The sequence below is a fragment of the Pteropus medius genome, unplaced genomic scaffold, assembly GCF_902729225.1.
Source record: "Pteropus medius unplaced genomic scaffold, Ma_sr-lr_union100, whole genome shotgun sequence".
Classification (NCBI taxonomy): Eukaryota; Metazoa; Chordata; class Mammalia; order Chiroptera; family Pteropodidae; genus Pteropus; species Pteropus medius.
The window spans coordinates 57931405-57951737 of record NW_024349800.1 but is presented as its reverse complement, the minus strand read 5'-3'; the positions used below and the strand labels follow the sequence as shown (position 1 = coordinate 57951737).

At 41.8% G+C, this 20333-nt stretch overlaps 1 protein-coding gene and 1 pseudogene across 2 annotated transcripts in view; one reads left to right on the top strand and one right to left on the bottom strand.

Moving 5' to 3' along the window:
* The window catches only part of NBAS (NBAS subunit of NRZ tethering complex), a 249354-nt gene that overhangs the window by 40659 nt on the left and 188362 nt on the right, over nucleotides 1–20333 (bottom strand). For both annotated transcript variants that reach the window (XM_039887818.1, XM_039887819.1), the window contains exons 45-47: nucleotides 10300–10518; nucleotides 7187–7389; nucleotides 5059–5148 (exon numbers count right to left, since the gene is read on the bottom strand). In XM_039887818.1, coding sequence (XP_039743752.1) covers nucleotides 5059–5148; nucleotides 7187–7389; nucleotides 10300–10518 — 512 coding nt within the window. The remainder of the gene's footprint in view (nucleotides 1–5058; nucleotides 5149–7186; nucleotides 7390–10299; nucleotides 10519–20333) is intronic.
* Nucleotides 18320–18438, top strand: LOC120622332 (uncharacterized; annotated as a pseudogene).

Here is a 20333-nt window from a genome sequence, read left to right as displayed (position 1 = left end):
CCTCTTTAAAAGCTGGAAGATAAGGAAACAGTGGTGGCTGCCTCATTTAGACAAGGCGAGCCCCGAGTTCCCCTCAGCCTCCAGGCTCCTGCCTTCCCTAGGCCCAGTCCCCAGTGTTCACGGCCATTATCTGCCTGGCCTCTGCCACAGGAAATGAGTTTGCAAACTCTGACCTGCAAGATGCTAAACTAGATCAAGGGAGGGAGGGAAGGGCAAGCAGGTCAGTGTAAGTGAGCTGACAATGAGAGACATAATAGGTCCCTTGTTGCAGTTAATGACTCGATCTGCCCACCACACATACTTCCCCCACTACATATGGAGCCAGGGAGCAGATACTCCCCAGGATAACGGTGTGTGTTTATCAGCTCCCATAAAATAAGTAAGGCAACTGACACAGAATAAGACAGAACTGCAAATAAAGGAATGCATAATGTGTGAAATGGCATTTCGGTAGTATACAAAGTGTGACTTTTTTTCAAATAATTATCATAATCAAGTTATAGTAAAGAAAAATTTCTAGAAAGGTAATAATTTTGGTGTGCACACAACTCCAATCTCAAATTTTAACTTTTGACGACAACCAGTAACCACTTTGTGGCCACACTCAAACGTATGCTGATCCAGAATATCGCCCGGAGGTTCACGCATCAATGAAAGCCTGGACACCTCTCACTGCAGTGAGGCAGAAATGACAGCTGTGGCTTCATAAACACAGCCCGGGGTCCCCCACAGTGTCGCAGTGGTAGAGTGGACCCACCACCCTGGTTGGCGGCCACCGCCTTCACCAGGGCTCAGTACCACAGATCGTAGCAGTCATACACCGTGGGAGCTTCCAGAACCTCTGATAAGTTACTCTGCCTCACAGAGCAGGAAGAGTGAGAAGAAACTGGATTTAATTTGCTCTAGTGGACTTCCTTTTTCTTTTTGGCTTTTCTGTGCTTTACAAATAATGTGAAATCCCAAAGTCATATCAAACAGAGTTCAATGAAATCTAAATGATCTGACACTGAGCAATATACATAAAGCTTCAAGTAGATGACACACTGGTACTGTGATACAGTAGCAATTAAATAAACAACCAAAATTCCTAAAATTCTCAATAGTTTTGAGGGAAATCTTTTGTCCTGTTTGAAGAGTGCACAGAGGGATTCCTCATTCATGACCTGTTTCTTGAATGGACTGAATTCTGTTCATCCTTTTGAAAATCACTGATGTTCTGTTAGGAAAAATTTTTTTTGAAAGGTATGGTGAAGGCAGGAAGTAAAAGAGAAAATAAGGCTAGTGCAGATAGAAGCTCATGGAAGAAACAGGAAAGCTGAGGGAAGTAACGCCTGAAGACCTTGCTACTCAAAGGTCAGGCCATGGACCAGCTGGCTAGCACTTGGGAGCTGGTTGGAAATGCAGAATTTCAAGCTCCACCCAGACCTACTCAAGTAAAATCTGTTATCTTAATAAGACCTGCAGGTGATTCCTATGCACGTTAAAGTTTGAGAAGCATCGCCTTACTGTCCATTTTTGGGGTTCTGTAATCTCAGAAGGAGACTAGCTATGGTGACAGAAATTCATAGCACGGCCTTACCTGGGTGACGCTGGACAAAGTTACATAACCCATCTGAGGTTCATTTTCTAATCTGGAGGATAGAGATAATAATAATATCTGTAGGATAGGGTTGTTCTGACAATTGAGTTGCTGAAGTGCCCTTTCAAAGGCCTCGGCATAGACTAATGGGTGTTCATTAGTTTTTTTATTTTTGAAATGTACCTTAGTATTTTCTTCATTTCAAGTTAAATGAATATATTATTTTAAAACATTTAGTTACTGAATTTTAAAACATACTTATTTTTCTTAAGTGAACTAATGAACTAATTCTTAACACAAATTAGAATATAGAACATACAGTTGGCCTGCTGTATCCATGGGTTCCTTATCCGCAGATTCCACCAATCAGATCAAAAAATATTTGAAAAAAATGTTATGTTGTTGCTGATTAAGCAGTTAGGCTACTATGGTCGTGAGTGTGTGTGCACATGTGTGTGTGTGTGTGTGTGCTGAACATGTAGACTTGTTTCCTTGTCCTTATTCCTTAAACAATACAGTATAACAACTATGTGTGTAGCGTCCACACTGTATTAGGTATGATAAGTAATCTAGAGATAATCTAAAGTATACGGATGAATTATGCGGGTTATACACAAATACCACGCCATTTTTATAAGGGACTTGCGCACTGGGGATTTTGGTGTCTGCGGGGGTCCTGGAAGAAGTCCCCTGTAGATACCGAGGGACAATTGTATTCTCAAAATTTGATGTTCCAGACACACATAAACGGGAGAAATCAAACACATTAAATTTAATACATGTAAGCCTCTGAATAATTAATCACCTTACTCTCATCTTTAATTGTAGATGTCACCCAAGGTTTTTGACACTTATTCAAACCCCTAGAATACTTAACCCTGATGTCTCGAGGAGAGAATGTGGTTAAGTTGAAAAGCAGGGCAGGCTGTACAGGGGGCTGAAGACTTCACTGGTGGCAAAGTGTTGTGGTTTTATGGGATTTACACTTAGCACAGGTAAAAGAGGAGGTGAAAATGGCAGTTACAGGCGAGGCAGGGAAAGGGGAGGGGAAGGGAGAGAGGGAAGGAGGGAGGGGAGGGGAGAGAGGGAGGAAGAGAGAGAGAAAGAGCTAGCAAGCAAGAGAGAGCAAGCTTGCGGGCTGCCAGGCTAACAATGCGTATGAAGAGGTGACTTACTACCTAAACAGAAGCCATGGAGGGCAGCGGATGTCCAAGTTACAGGGCTGGGAGTGAAGGCGGCTTGTTGTGTATGCCACCAAGAGGGAGGATGAGCGGCACACAGGCCTGGAGTGGCCTCCTAGAGGTCAGGCAGTCATGTCAGGCCGTGCAGCGGGTGACCTGAGGGAGTCCGTTTAAAAGGGCCTGAATCCCCAAGTCCCTCGGCCAGGCACACCGCTGGGGAAAGAAAGGAGGACAAGGGCATCTGGTTCAACTGTGATTCAAGGAATACTTGTCAGGAATAAAGATTAGGATTCTGTCTGTCGTCTTCTCTCTCTCTTTTTAAGCAAAAGAAAAAAATTCCTCCGAAGTTTTTTGTTGTTGTTGTTAAGAAGCCTTTCTTACTGTTGTCTCTGGAATGAAAAGATCTTGTTTGTATGTCCATTCCCTGATGCCTTCCTGTTAAATCAAAGCTTAAAACACTAGTCTGTATTCGAGAGAACCAAGTTGGATTCTTCTGTATATTTGGCTGGAAATTCACTAAGAAAAACACTGGCGCCCATAATCTTTCTGGGATGTCCCCAGTGGGACAAGACTGAGAGACCCCACTGGACGGGCGTGAAGCAGGGCCTGTTAAGATCCCTTTCATCGTGTGAGGCCAGGATCCAGGTCGGCAGCTCACTGGGGAGCCGCTAGCTGAGAATTGACTGACAAGCTGTGCTTAGAATGGCAGCGGCCAGAGGTATCCTCTAGAAGGTGGCTGAGTACTTCCCATGCAGCATCTCTGCCTGTTCCGCTATCTGCTGAATCTGCGGTTGCCCAGGCAGTTCCCTCAGCCTGGTGCCAGTATCCGCCTCCTTCTTCTAACAAACTCTAATTTCTAGGCCGGACCCAATGTCACGCCTTGTGTATTCCGCCCCGACTTCCCTAGGCAGAATAAACCACTCCCTCCACCTTGCTTTCTGCACAGCACTTATCACACTGCAGAAGCTATCTAGGGGCTAAACGCGGTCTGGTCTCCCCTGCAAGACTCTGAACTCCTCGGGGTTGGAGGTTATTTCTCATCCACATTCAACTCCTTGTGACTTAACACAGAGCATGGCACACGGTAAACGTACAGAATAACTAAATTTCTCGTTAGAATAAAAGGCCTAAATTAGCCACTGTGTGGCTATGGAACTATCTAAAGACCAACAAGCAAAGGGGTTTAGAGAAACAGTGAAAAGCAAAAGGAAGAGTAAGTAGCAGAGTCCTTCTCGCCGTGTTCTTCCGTATTCACCGAAACGGCTTACCCTGTCTTCTTTCGCTCAAACCTTGGGCACAAAGCGATGCCTGGAAATATGAGTGCGAAACCGTGATGGAGAGACGGGGGGACCCTGGTCCGACGCCCAGGTCTGCAGCTCTGGGAAAAGCCCACTTCTCTCTCCAGGCTCTTCTACCCTCACCTGAAAACGGCAGCACCGTATCCAGCCACCAAAAATAATCATCATGAAATCTATCAAGATGACGGGGGAAAGTCACAATAGCAAGTAAATAACATATAAAAGTATTTATATATTTCGATCAAAACTATAGAAAAAGCTATCTGTCCCCGAACAATAACCACATAGAAAGCAACATACAAACAAATACCATTATATTACTGATTGGAACTATGGGGAGTTTTCTCAGACACTTCATTATTGTTGTATCATATTTTCCATTAAAAAAAGAAAATTGAGATTAGACTTTAGGGCTGACACAGATAGCAGACACAGGAAAGAGCTCTGCGAACTCTGGGAAGCACTTAACTGTTAATTTGTCATTGTTGCCATTATTCCTATCAGTATGATTGCATCTGAATGAAAAATTCTTTCTAAAAATGGCATCAGAGGCACATACCTTTCCAGACTTATGAAGCCTGTATACTCTTAGTCCTCAGATAAGACAGAGCTAACATATATAAAGCTTTAAAAATATCTATATATAATATATACATTCTAGAAATTTCCGTACTTAATACAGTTAACCTCTTGGGGTCATGAGCCCCTTCTCTAAGAAGCTCAAAGCAGTTTCTCTCCCCCGCCTTCCTAGGGGGGAGGTAGGAAGACAGTGCACTCGCTCTCTATGGCAAAGAAGGCCCAGGAGACGGTGAGCTGGGCTGATGGGGGAAGCATTCGGCTGGGGAACCGTGTCTCCATCTGCAAAAACACTCTTCAGTCGTGCGGAAACACCTAGAAATGTTGTTTAGTCTTGGAAGCTCCAGAAATATGGATATTAAAGGTAATCCCGAGACTCTGAGGAAAGCTACGGCATGACATCACACACTTGTTCTAGTCTTACCCCTTGTCCACACTGGCGTGGACGGCTGTAACAACACCTTCCAGGACCTGGAGCGGGTCCCCTGGCCCACCGAGGCCAGCGCTGCTTCCGCTGTGAAGAGAAGGAGAGGAGATCTGACTGAGAAGAGGTCGCTCAAGCCTCAGACATAGGCTGGCATCCACACTCAGGTGACGCCAGTTGGATGCTGGCAGAGTACACTGCCGGCCCATGGCCGTCCGTGGTATGTGTAGTCTGCCAGGGTACCCAGCCCTATACTAGATGCTGTGGATACGAAAATGAAACATTTCCTGCCCTTAAGGAGCTCGCGGTCTAATATATGCATGTTTTCCTATCAAGAGAACAACAAAACCTTCTTGCATGCCGTCATTCAAAGAACATTCAATGATCATTAAATACACGAGGCATTTAAAATGGTAAATATGTAATAATCATCTAAATTCTCCACTTGACCTTTTATCAAAACACTCAGGTTCTCATGGCACTTAACAGATACCAGGCACTGGTGAGCGCTTTACATACATTCTGCCACTTAGGGTCCCGGCAGCCCAGCGACGGGTACTGCTGTGCCCACCACACACACGTGCACGTCTGGGACTCCAGTGAAACGGAGGAAGGAAAAGTTTTAGATGAGTGTTCTGATTATGTTAAGTTGTATGATTTATATCAACTGCTGCTCAGTTTTTTCATGCCTATGTTATTTTATGCCTACTAAATTTTATGAATTTTCTCAAAGGTAAACTCCTATGGACACTGTCACTAAGAATTTCTTTTCTTTTGAAAAAAAAGTCACAGAACTCCTCATCCCTTTCCTTCCACTGCTAAAAGGTTTAATTCACACTTACTGAATATCTTCTGTGTATTAAGTATAGCATTTATTAGACCAGAACCAAATCTTTAGTAGAACTGGGCGCAGGGTAGGAGAGAAAAGTATACTTATGTTGGAATTTTATAAAGGTAAAATGATCACATATCATACTTTAATTATTAATGAAAATGTGCAATTTTTAGAAAATAAACTAAATCCATCAAAGCACTAATGTTTCAAAATGTTTATTTTTGTGAGCTTCATCTAAACCTTGATTTAAGAAATAAAATAACTGAATCAAAAGATACAGAATGTGGCAAACAAGTATATTTCATCATTTGAAAGAGGAAAGTGGTTCTTATAACCACCGCCATCACTGCCATCAAAACATAACGTAATAATAGAACAAAGCTTTATTAATTTGGCATTTGTATTTCTAAAAAGTATTACATTTTATTCCTCTTTCTATAAAATTACCAGATACCTCAGAGCACTAAGTAAAAAGCTATATGAAGTTGGGGTAATTAAACTGATAAAGGCTCATTTGATTTCAGTTCAGCTGCTGAAAACTGACATGCATTTAATCAAAAAGTTCTTCAAGAGCAATACAGAATTACAAAGAATGCTCGAAAGGAGAATGAATTGAACACAACTAAATCTTTTAGCCTAATTGCATTATTCACAGAAAGCACTTGATGCCTAATTGTTTTCTTAGTTTAACCTTCTCTTTTTCTAATCCTCCTTGGATACATTCCTATCAAAGACATCAGTTTATCGACATAAAGTTAGAATTTCTCAACTGTGGGTTTTTGCCATTCATTGCAGGTAAATAATGTCTTAAGACACTGAAGAGCTGTCTGACTTCTTCAGTATATGACTGACCTTGCCTTGTGTAGTTCAAAAGAACCTCTGGGAACCATTTTCCCACTGCTACAAAGAAGGGAAATTTGAAAAGGCAAGATCTGAAAATCCACCCTGAGGTCACATGACACTGACAGCTGTTTCACATGCCATTTTGGCCTTTCCCTTATTTCAAGAATAATTGAGGGGATGGGGGGTATCTAACCAGAAGTTAGCTAATTTCTTGATCTATTACACAATACTGATAATGGAACATTTTCGGGGTTCTCTATTCTCAAGACATAAGACTCTACAAAATCTAGTAATATATAATCTCTCTCTCACTTTTACACAGTACTTCGCAGTTCATAAAATGCTTCTACATGCATGATGGTATTTTATCTTCCTAACAACCACGAAACGAGCACTATTATTGGCAAAGTATCACTTCAGGGTTTCCTCAATGACCACTTTATAGCTTACCTCAATGCAGAAATTATCTTCATTATTGCACTCTGTACTACATCCTTGGGCGAGAGGTCAAGAGGGCCTACGGCCACCTCAAGCAGCTGCTGAATCATTCTTAGAGGCTGGCCATCTAAACACATGGCCACAGCTTGATCATGGAGCTTCCCGCTTTCTGATCGGGACAGATCATAGAGGTTACTGTATTTCTGCAGGATTTCCTAAAAAAAAATACGGTATTCAACACCTAAATATGGTATTCGATGGAAATTAAGTGTCTAGATGTACATAGTGAAACATTTAGAAGATTCTTAAAGCAAATACATTATTACAACCACAAACCACACTGAAGAAAACCTAATGGTTACTAAGAGCTTGGGCTCCAGGGCCGCCCAGGCTGGAGTGCAAGTCTCGCTTGACCACTTCATAGTGAGCCTTTGTGATCTTTAATTTCAGTATCTGTAAAACGAGGTTGAGGATAATAGAGTTTTGTGAGTTGAGGGTGTTGGGAACATTAAATGAAATAACATAAAAGTCAGTCCTTTAGCACAATGTCAGGCACAAGGCAACACTCATTTAGTACAAGTTTCTCTACTATTATAATTGTGCTACAACCACGTAACAGTTATAAAACCTACTGAACATCAACTACACAGACCCAGGCATTGTGCGTGTGTTATCTCATTTAATGCTTATAATAATCCCTCAAGGAGTTTCAATTAGCTCCACTTTATCGAAAAGGAAACTGAAGACCAAAGCTGTCGCCATGAGCAAAGTCACACGCTGGCCATTGAGGGTGTCAGAGCAGGAATCTAAAGGTCTCATTCCCCCAGCCCCCATGCCTCTTTGATAATATCTGGAAAAACCAATGTGACAACAAATAAATTAAGAAACAGGACACCGACTATTGCTTTCAGCAAACCAAATATGGCCACTTCGTGTCAATAACACTTTCCAGGTTCTTTGCAGCTTCGCGAGCAACATGAGCATGCTGTTCTGTCTTTCAGAACCGCCGTGTGAACATTAATTGGATATCTGATTACACTGAAGAATCGCTATTACTCTTGATCGTGATAACACTGCAGTGGTTATGTTTAAACGTGTCTTTTAGAAATAGATATGTTAGTATTGATGGGTAAAATCAAAAGACCATGGGGGTTTTCTTTAAAATAATCCACAGGAGCAGGGTGAGGGCAGGGAGGGGTACACGTGAAATAAGATTGGTCACATTTTGATAAGTGTTGAAGCTGGGAGGGGGTTACATGAGATTTTGTTTTATTATTCTCCCCACTGTGAAACTTTCTATTAAAAAAGAGAAAAAGCCCTGTTCATCAGGCAAGGCGATTATTAATACCCTTACTGAGACAAGAGGGGGCTGAGTCTCCGCAGGATGAAGGCCTTTCATTTAGGCTGCACTAACCTAACGAGTTGTAAGATGTTCTTTCCCTGGGTTTATAAAGAGAGGTTAAAATCAAGGCCTGAATTTAAAAGGAACAAATGTATGACACCGAAAGTTTATTTTCAGCATTTGCTGTGAAAGGTGCCTTCATAAAATCAAATAGTGCCCAGTGTAGGAACCAGAAGCATTTCCTATCACGGACCTTCCATGGTCGACCCAAAGCTAATTCACAAGCAGCCATTTAAATCACAGCCTTGTTGAAACAAGCGGCTGTTTTTGTTAATAACCTTCTTGGCCCCAACGCACCATTCTAGTCACTGAAAGACAATACTTGTTCCAAGGAGAGTAATGACAATCTTCTGGATTTGAATACAGTCTATACAATTAAAAAAATAAGACAAGTATTTTAAAAATTTTAAAATTTTTTAAAAAATTTTATGCTCATAAGTATAAATCACTTTTTTTTGAAGAGTTGATGTTTGCCCTAGTTCTTTTAATTATGGATTGTAGCACTGTGAGTGTCGGCAGGATAAAATCAAGATTGGTGCAGCCAACGTGTTCCCTTCCAAGGCTTCTGTACTGCTCAGGCCATTATTTAATGTAATTCATTAGTCAGGCTAAAAAAGACACTGAAAAACACAACAGCTAACAGACTTTTGAATTCTTCCCATTCTTTTCCACAAGGGGTTTATATTTATGTGTCTCAAACAATTGTGAAGTCTTCCGCTGGTTCCTCATCTGAACTCACCTCCACTGACTGATCTTTCTAGTGAGGAATACTTTTTTACTAGCTAAGAATACAATTCAATAAACAAATAAGGTCTAGAAAAAATAAAACATGAGGTTAATGGCCACTCACAAGTTCATTTACCATAGCATTAAAGAGGTAAATGGAATATTATTTATACATCTAAATGTTGTTTTCACCTATATGAAACCATTTACTTATTGAGTTGTCAACTTTTTCGGTTATGAGAAAGGATATCTAAAAATCCCCTGACTGTGTTCTTTGTGACAATACAGAACGAGAGCTCTAGAGGCCGCAGAGGATTCGCCCCCAGCCCCGCACACGGGTCCTCACACCCCAGACCGGCAGGGGCTTCTGACCTCACGGGGGTGCTTTCTGAGGCAGCACGAGGGTCTCAACTAGAAACCAACAATGGGCAGTTTTACTAGCAAAAAAATTCATACCACTAATAAAGTTATACTGGAAACATGCAACATAAAAACAGGATGAGTACATGCAATTAAAAAAAATAAATAACTGAAACAGAAATGGGTGGTTATTTCTGATTTTTTTTTTTTTTCTGAAAATTAGGGGGAAAAAATTAATCCTATCAGTTAGGGAGAACGACACCAACCAGCTAGAAGTGGAGCTGGCAAACCACTGTCCTTCCCATTTCTCAGCTTTGGTGACTCCATCACCCGGGCCCCCACCCTGACTGGGTTCAGCTCAGGCCCGAGCCCTCCCTCCCTTCCTACCTCCTCGCCTTCTTCCTCTCAGGTTATCAATTGCGTGAAGTGGCCCCAAAACCTTTTTTAAAAAGTGAAAGCCAAAGTGGCAATCAAGCGCTAATGAAGGAGTTAAAGGATAAAGGCTTGAGGACAATTTTCAGGGATATGTGGAATATCGGAAACCCTATCAAAACGACTAACATAGCTTTGACAGATCAATGAAAGAATGTGCTGATAGTATCTAGCGACTGAGCTTAAGGAGTGTTCATTTCATTACCTGCTCACTATTCTTCAGAGAAACAATGAAGCTATGGTTGAGAGTTTCCAGGTGAGCAAGTGATTTCTCCAGATGATTCAAGGTATCTATGTAGGTCATTTTAGAATCATTAGCTTCTTCAATGTTTTCTTCCAAATTTCTTTTCTTTGGCTTCTCAATAAAATGTTTGACTGTCTTAATAGCCATTCTAGTCATCTCTTTACGTTCTTCCACGGATAGCTTTAACAGAAAAAAAAAAAGTATCGAACGATGAGACAAGCCTACGTTATTACATGTGGTATATTCAATAAGGTATTAGTGAGACAGAACAAAAGTGAAATTTTAATATCTACAACTTTAACCAATGAGCAGGACTTATTATACTAGCTTTTCTTCTGTGACGAAAACAGAAACAGTTATTTGCAGTATTAGTGAACAGAGATACTTTTTCATCACTACGTATCTTGTCTCAATGAAACGCTCTTCCCTTTGCTGCAAGGCGAGCTCCTCGTGGAGTCTCAGTGCCGAGAGCCCCCCGCAGCCGGTCGGTGGGCAAGCCCCCCGCGCCCGCGTCCGAGCGCATGGCCCAGCCCCCTGGACACGCGCGCCCCTGCTCAGCACTGCGGACGTGGGCCTCGCGCTCCACCGCGTGCTGTCACAGAACCTGCTGTTGACGCGAGACGTGGCTGAACTTTTTCAAAGTTTAAATGTTTTGACCTCATCACCGGTGTCAACAGAAAAGTTTTTTTCCCCCTTATTTTTAACGATCTTTCGAAATAACTAAATAGCCTGACACTTATTAAGAATGTAGAGTGTAAACATATGTCACCCTTATTTAATTTTCCTGAGAGAGCCAGGACCTCTAAGATGCAGAGTGATATTATGGTAAAAGATAGAAGGCCTTTTTTCTGACTGGGAATTTTATTTAACAGGACATTTAAGTTTTTTACCCCTTTACTTAAAAAAAAAAAAGGTTAGTTGCTGAAAGACTAGAGGGTGAGTTTATGACATATAAGTTTAACACTGAGTTCACTGATAGCAGACTTATTTTCTCTAAACTCTTCTATGATGGAATGAACAAAAAGTCAAAGAGAATGAGATTGCCAAAATGTACCAGAGTGAAAAATAGCAATTTTCTTCACCAATCCTAGTAGCCGCGAGGTACTTTTATTCTTAACCTTCTTTTTCGAAGCCCACAGAAATAACACATCGTTCACACACATCGTTACTATAAAAAACAAAGATTTCCTAAAACTATTCCCTGACAGCAATTTGCTATTGCTATTTTAAAAATGTGAATTTTGTAAAATAAAGACAAGTGGATAAATTGTTCTACTACTCAATAAATAGATATTCAACATGTATTTTCCAGGGCCTATGGAAAAATGAGATAAAAACATGAATCGGGCTCAAAGAAATCACAGTTAGTACAGAATATAAGATAGCAGGAAGGGGAAATTTAAGGAGTCAGCCATGACATCTGCAAATCTTATTGGGTCTACCTTTAAGACATATCCCGACACCACCCAATCCCCACCACCCTTCCCGACACCACTCAATCCCAAGCCACCATCACCTCTCACGTACTGCAAAGGTTCCAACTGGCCACCCAAGTGGCAGAAAGGGTGGCAATCGCTAGACACAGGCATTACGTGGACACCCCGGCATTCGCCAACCCCCTTGCAGCTACGATGAGCCACAATGCGGCCCACAAAATCTGAACGAGGCGGTGTGTTACTTCTGAGCCAAGGCCACACGTATCATTTCCGGTCTCCCTTCTTTCTCAGCCATGGCAGTTGAAGAGGATGCCGATCCCCAAAGGCACCAACACAAAATGGTAGAGCATCCACTGGCCTGGACCCTAAGTGACTTTGTGGTACAGAGCCCTTTGCCATCTCTTAGTGGAACAGGAGCATGAGAGAATGTGAACCTTTATTGTGTTAACCACTGTGATCCTGCGGTTAACTGGTTACCCCAGCATTCCCGAGTAGCAGAGTGAAATTTTAAAAACACAAATCTGATCACATCACTCCTCTCCTCAAATCTATTTAGTGGCTTCCCAGTTCGCTGAGGATAAAACGTGACAGGCCCCACAGGGCTTGCTCTTCACCTCGGCGCCTTTCCACTTGCTGCCCCCGACTGAAATGTCCCCCCAGGAGGCCTCATGGCTTGTTCTCGTGCTTCGCTCAGGTCCCCTTCTCCTGACCCTGCATTATTTTTCCTTCATAACTGACGTCCTGTGTTTCTATCTGCTTCACTGTCTGTCACCGTTATATTCCCAGAACCCAGAATGATGACCCGTACATAATAAATGCCCAATTTACTGAATGTATAGTGGATGAATGACAATATTTTAAAAAGACAGCAGAACAAAAGCAGAGTTACAGAAAGGGAAATGCTCATGCTATAATGTATGACCACCAGTGAGCACTTCAGTTTAGATACGGCAGGGGTGGAAAGGGCCGGACAGAAAATACGTTAGTCTTTGCAGGCCACATACATGTGGTCTCTGTCACGAATTACTTTATGGTTTTTTTGTTTGTTTGTTTGTTTTGGTTGGTTGGTTTTTACAATCCTTTAAAAAGAAGTAAAAACCATCTAAGCTAAGGGCTGTACAAGAACAGGCAATGGGCTGAATTTGACCTATAGGCCACAGTTTACTGCCTCCCTCCCTGATCTATAATATTAAAAGGATATATTTAAAAAGATGAACTGAGAATAAATTGTAAGTGGTTCTGAGGGCCAAGTTAGCCATGGAATCTGAACTAGAGAGGTTCAGAAGCCACGGAGGGCAACCTGTATACTGAGGACAATTACACGGAAATGTCTCATTTGGTTCTCACTTACACACATACCATGGGAGAATATTATTCCAAAGAAAAATATGGAACCACAGGTATCTGAGAACAAAATGTCATCCTTTCTCAAGCCTCCCACTACCTGTCTTTCCAAAATCAGTTCAGAGTTCTCGCCATCAGAAGCCGCCCCTGCCACCACCTCCTGCCCAGGTTATAAACCGGCCCCACGCGTTCCTAAAGCGCTCGATGTCTACCCCGGACAAAGAACAGGCCACACTGCGTTAAAACAGTCCTGTGACCTGTGCACCCCCCTGCCTCGACACTGAGATCCTTCAGGGCCCACACTGTGCTTTTCCATCTCTGTATCCTTAGCCCCTAATATGATGTTTAGCCCACTGGAGACAAACAGAAAGTAGCTGCTAAATTACTGAATGACTCTGATCAACATACAGGGGAAAAAAAGAATCTTTTAAAGTGCAATGAAGTGACATGTTCTCAACATGTCCCTAGAAACTTATGATCCAGAATGTGCCAGAAAGCTCCAATTTACCAAGACTCTGCAATGACCTGTACCTATAAGAGAGCCCTAAGACTGAAATCGCAAAAGGACATTTTACAGGACTTCAAACAAAAACAAATGGGGACCAGATGTATGCCATCAGGACTGTGCCAGTCTGCAGTAATCAGAAGTCACGCAGGAAGAGGCACAAGGACACTAAAGCAGAGATGACTTTCGGTTTATTCATTTGATACACATCCACTGAGTGTATGCTAGACTCTGCCTTAGACTAGGTGCTGGTGACACACACAATTAGATCAGGTCCCTGCCACTGGGTGTGTCAAAGTCTGGCTGGAAATACAGAGATCGAAGGCAGTACAAAGAAGCAGGATGACGTAAAACTGCAACGGAGTAGACAGGAGACGCTGCGGAGGGCCCTGGAAGGTGCCCGGCCCCAACTGGGAGCGGGGGCCGGGAGTCGGGCAAGGTTTGCTAAAAGGAGGCTACTTCTAAGAAGTGCCTTCAGGAGTGAGGAGGCATTAAGACAGGAGAGGAAGAATTCCGAGAGGTCACGAGGTCCAAGGAGCAAGTGGGGAACCTGGGAGTCCAATGGCCTGGCTAGAATACAGAGTGAGAGTGAAGACCTGTCAGAGGACGAGGAAGAATTACGCTGCGCTGACATCGCGAGGGGCCAGCGGGTAGGCCAGGCTGCTGGCCCCGCTCTTTCCCAAGCGTGGGGAGGGATGGAAGAGAGGATCTTAAGCAGAAGAGTGACACAATCAGTATTATCATTTTCACGTAATGATCTGATTTGAAAGTCACCAAGACAACTCTCATGTGTAGGGACTTCGAGGCTGATAAATCTTGCTAAGCAGATACTTTTTCTTTTTTCTTTCTTTTTATAATGAATACAGCATGACTTTGAAGATAAGGCTGATATTTAGGAAATGGCAGAGGACTTAAGAAAACACAGTTGCTACCCAGAGTCAGGCGGAGAAATCGGGGTTTGCATACTGTTTACATTGCTAATAGTAACTATATAAAACAATTAGAAAATCAAGACCAAAATTATTTTATTCACATATTTTTTAACATCCCAGTTAATTTGAGATTGAAAAAAAAAATTCGTTGACCAATAAGGGACAGATAGATATCCACTCATTTTGGTTTCCATTTAAAATCTCACCTTACTTTTATTTCATTTTTCCCTCCTTCAAGCATACTTCAACCCTTACCAGATGCCAGGCCTCGTCCTGGCACAGGGATACGAACATAAATTAAGATAAAATCTCTATCTCTGAAGAACACATAGTCTAATGGGAAAGTCATACATAAAAAGTTATTCATAAAATGTGACAGAAGTATACATTATGTATGTGGGTGCACCTAGAAGAAATGTCTTAGAAAAGCAAGCAAGTCTTAACAAAGGTGGAGACACCTGAGCCACGCCTTGACTTGAGGGGCATTTATTCACTTGGGAAGAGGTGGGTGGGGTGGGCTTCGGGCAGAGAGAGCAGCGCGCGGACTTTAACGAAGGCTTTTGTAAGAGAATGTTCTATGGCTGTGACTCCTGGCCTTTCATTAGGCTCTCAAACACCCAAGCATGTAATAGACGCCCACTTAAAACAGTGACTCATGACCTCGAGGAGCCTCAGGGGAGTGGAGGAGTGGGTATAGAGCAGCAGCTAACAGTGTATTTGGGAAAGAGGAAGAATTGTTTTTAAAAGATCAAAATATCCGTGGAGTTTGATCTCTATAGCTCCTCCTCCATTCCACTGCCGAGAAAAGTTAGCCACTCCTTCTCCTCCAGCCTCACTACCCCAGAAGCATTGGTGGTGTAAAAGGGAGGTCTGTGTGTGTTCAGACAAGGGACTGTCCTGCAGGAGACGAGATGCCAAGGAAGGCTGGCTCAGCACGGTGCCATGTTGAAAAACTTACACATCCTCCTTTAGGGCAGTGGCCTTCAGAGAGGAGTGTGTACGTCACCAGCACACACGGTCTTTTCAAAGGGTACACAGGTGCATACAGCTTTAAGAAAATCAGTTTCTGAATTTTCACCTTCTGTAAATACTTTCTTAAAACTGATTGTCTTGAGAACATGCCGGAGGTCAGGGGGTCCAACCTGTTCTCTTTTTCAACTCCCACTTGGCAAGAGGTCTGCCTACACCCACAAGGGAAGGGCCTGCCTCACATTCTTACTGAATATAAACAGGATACATTTTCCTGGAGTCCAAAAAGCTCCAGAATACCAAACGAAGGGACAATTTAAAATACTGGTGTGTGATAGGATTCCAATGACTGGATAACAAATTTCTTGATGCATGTCATGAGGTTTCCAATTCTTTAATTTTAACAAAATTTCTGAAAAATCTAATTGAGTCATCAGCTGACACATCATTAAAAATAATTTTTAACAATAGATCACTATGTGATTTCGGGCTGATAACTTGGAGGGCATCGAAAGAATTGAGTGGCACTACTAGGACAAACTCCTTCCCCATCCACTAATGGAAATGAGGCCTTTAAATATTCATATCTATAAAAATGTAAAATGGAAAGAATTGATGTTGAGTGCAATCTCATTCTAGCAATAAGTAACAGTCATCCAAGGGCACATAAACTAATTAAAAACAATGTTTAAAGCCCTACCCACCTCATTAAGATGTACATTCTAAATACGATTTTATTATTATAATAAATGATTATTTATCAAAACTTTTAATGCATCTATGTTGTTCTGATCTAATGTATACTGCAATAATTGAAACAGTAACTCAAAAGAGTAATTTTTTAAAAAAATCTTAGAGCTCGATGGTCATAAGGAAAACTTTAAATGTTACTTTCTATTTATATAATTATTTTTGATGCAGAGAAACAAAGTTTTAAAGCATAAAAACATGGCAGTATGATAAAATTACACGAAAATACACCGCACAACGTACAAAACAACTCTGTCCAAACTTCTTCACTAAGAGACTTGATCAAATTCTAGGGTGACTTCTGGCAGCCAAAGATCATGCCTGTAGGATGACCACAGTCCCTTTTAAAATGCCCGAGAAAGCTCAAAGCTGCCGGCAGAATTTACTGTTTGTTCCAGCCAAAACCTGGTGATAGGTCGATAGGCCCGGAGTCCTCTCTGAGAGCAATCACTTTAGAAAGCTTGCAGTTATAAATCCTTTCTCTGTCCCTTTGAGATGGAAATCTTCTGCCACCCAGAACTGTCACCTCGAGGACCTGAAAGCCATCTCTTTGAAATGCTAAGTGCCTTGCTCTAACTTGCACATCTCAATCACAAAGATATGAGAAGTCTGTCTCCCAGGCAGGTGTCAGCAGGCAAACCCAGACAGCCCCGTCACAGGGACCAGCATCCCCCCCACACCCCTTTAATAATGCCCTTCAGGGCCTTTCCTTTACCACACCCCAGGAACTAAAGTCCCCAGTTTTTTGTTTCAGCGACTCAGTTTACATGGCCTCGCTTGCCTGCTGCAGTAGTTAACAGTAAAACAAATATGTCTTTACCCCCTTTAACTGGAGTCTGGCTTTATTTCTCTTTGCCAGAAGAAACAAGGTAGAAATAGATTGAGGAAAAGATATAAGCTTTCTCACTGCTAAAGGCATGCTTGTTCTGAAGGGACAGAGGTGGGTATTGAATCGTCATGTCAATGCAGATTTCCCAGAATAAAAACAGAGCTATGTAACAGTTTTTAATTTAAATGTCAATATTTAAAATATTGGCAATGACATCATCCTTTGTAACCATTTAAAATTATGACAGATGTTAGATAACAAGTGCTGTGGTCTGAATGTTTGTGTTAAAATCCCAACCCCCGAAGGGGATAGCATCGGTAGGCGGGGCCTTTGGGAGGTGCTTAAGCCATGAGGATGGAGCGCTCGTTAGTGAGATTAGTGCCCTTATAAAAGAGGCTCCATCCAGCTCCCTCTCGCTTTCTCCTGTGAGGACAGAACAAAAAGGCAGCAAAGGATGAGCCCGTGAAAGGGCTCTCACCAGAACTCGGCCATGCCGGCACCTGTATCTCAGACTTTCAGCTTCCAGAACTGTGAGCAATGAATTCCTGTCATTTATAAACGCCTGTTGTTTATAAGCTACTCAGTCTGTGGCGCTTTGTCATAGCTGCCCGGACAGACTAAGGTGTCAAGTGCGTGAGAGGATAAATTCTCTTTCTTAGGCACATGAGTAAAAAAGTCTCAAGGCCACTGCTTTGGAGCACTGTTTCCCTGAGGTGTGATTTTGGGTCACTGATATTGAAATCAACAGAGCGCATTTCAAAAACGCAAATTCCTGAGCCCTTGTTAGATTTACCGACTCGATCTGTGGGACTGGGGGAGGCAATGGCATTAGAGGGAAGAAATCTATATTTTGCACAAGCTTCTCTTGGTTAATTCTAATGGAAATGGAAGTGTGTGACACATTACTCAAGCTCTGGGGACTCTTCCAAGTGACCCAACCAATTGGCTGGTGGTGAAGGTGGGATATGGCTGGCGGTGGCTCCTGGGGCTGAGGGACAGTCAGGAAGTCACTACAAGAGTTTAGAGAGGTGGGTAGGTGGGGCTGAAAGAAAGCGATTTAGGATTTAAATAATATATGTAAAGACACCAATATGCTGTTTCGTGCTAGCTGCTGGAGTACGTACCACTCTCGAGGCATGCAGCCAGGTGCCTGTCAGTTGACCCAGCAGCTTCCAAACTTTTCAGTCCAAGACCCATAGTAAGAAATAAATTGGAAGTCTGTGGCCATGCCACCCTGAACAAGCCCGATCCTGTCTGATCTCGGAAGCTAAGCAGGGTCGGGCCTGGTTAGGACTTGGATGGGAGACCACCTAGGAAGACTAGGTGCTGTAGGCGTAAAATATAAAAAATTTAAAAAAATAATGGATTGTAAACTGACAAGGTCCTTGCAATCTGTGAGGTCAACCAACGGTTTGCCTCGCCTAAAAAAAATAATAAAAATAAAATAAGCAGATTGTATATCAAAACTCAATAGCATTACGATATATGTATATACACATATGTGCAGATATTAAAAGCAAAGGTTTCATGAAACAATGCAACCCTTACTGAGTTGAGATACATTCTGATAGTGTCTATTTTAATTTGCAGTCTAGTGTTCTTTTTTTGTTTCTAGTGCCAATCACAGCATTTTAATTGCAGGATCCACTAGTGGGTTATAACTCAGAGTTTGTAAAACACCTGAAAATCTGCTCCAGTGATGACAACATTACTCTCAGGGACTAATAAACATCGGGGCTACAAACAAAATAGCAAATTATCTAAGCTGGATTTAATTGACTGCATTAAAAAAGAAATCACTTTGTTTTATCAATACCATAACAGTTAATCCCTTCTGTGTTGCCACGGGATGTTTCATATGTGCTTTATTTCCATGTCTACTTTCCCTACTATATTGTCAAGTCCCCCACAGCAGACTCATGTCTTATTCATTTTTTATTCTTAGTGTTTAGTACCGCATTTTAAGCACTGTTTTAAAATTGTAAATATAGAATATTATGAGTATCTTAAATATTATATGACTGAAAATGAAAATTGAGGTTTTTAAAAAATTAGTTATTAAACACAAAAATGCAACTTTTGACATGTTCAATTATATACATAACAAAAAAAATCACCATTATAATTTTGCTCTTTTGCTTTAACTATCAATTGCTAATACAATTTAAATGAATGATGTAGAACACAGAGGCTACTTTATCTTTGCCTTTTGCCTTGTAATGTAACCAGGGAAATATTATTATTCTTCAGCAAAGTATAAATGGCCCTATCTTTTTTACTATTCACTTTCAGCAGCGACATAACCTAATACCTTCCTAAATTTTCCAATAGCTTGAAAGTCACCTTTACCTTAACAGAGAGAACATGAAGAATGTCAGAAATGAGACGGAATGTCTCTGCAATCAGTCTCATTGTGCACGCACAGGTTTGAACAAAATCTGAAAGCATCCATGCCCATTTTTTCACTTAAAAAACTTCCTACTATACGCATGCACATGCTGTACAACACAAATTATTATTTAGATCATTTTAGGCAGATCCACTGAATTTATATCAAAACCAGTCAGTGCAAATATAAAAATCCAGATCTTATCCCAACACTTAAAACTACTTAGGATCATTAAAAACCAAATCAAACTGTGGCTAGATTCTTTGAAATTGAGCAGAAAAGAATGCAAATACCATCATTTGACCTTAAAGGTAATAATAAAACAGGAAGAAGGGTAAAAAGAAGTAGAAGGGGAACCAACCAATACTGAGTACCTACTTGCACCAAAATCTTTATATCTGCAATTTTATTTAATCCTCACAACTGTTATTCATGGTGCATGTCCCAGGTATTGCGGGCATCGTCCTTACACGCTCTCGACACCACGTCTACCAGGAGCCGACCATGCAGTGTGCACAGTGCTGCTCCAGAATTTAGTCCTGATAGAGCTAGACCATTCAAGCTGACCTCGCCCCTCTCAGCACCGTGATTAGCTCGGGTAACCCAAGCCAAAGCTAATCAGTACCTGGCAGACCAGGGCCACAGGAATTGGTTCAGGGCTGACCTGATCAGCTTAAGGCTTGGAATTTGTTTGGTGCCTGCGGGGAGCTCTCCCTCTATCTGGCTGGATGTGAACTGGGAAGCGACACATCCCTGACTACTGCCTGTCATCACACTGAAGCAAAAAAAAAAAAAACCTTATGATGAAGCGAACACCTGAGACAGCCGAGAAAAGAGATGG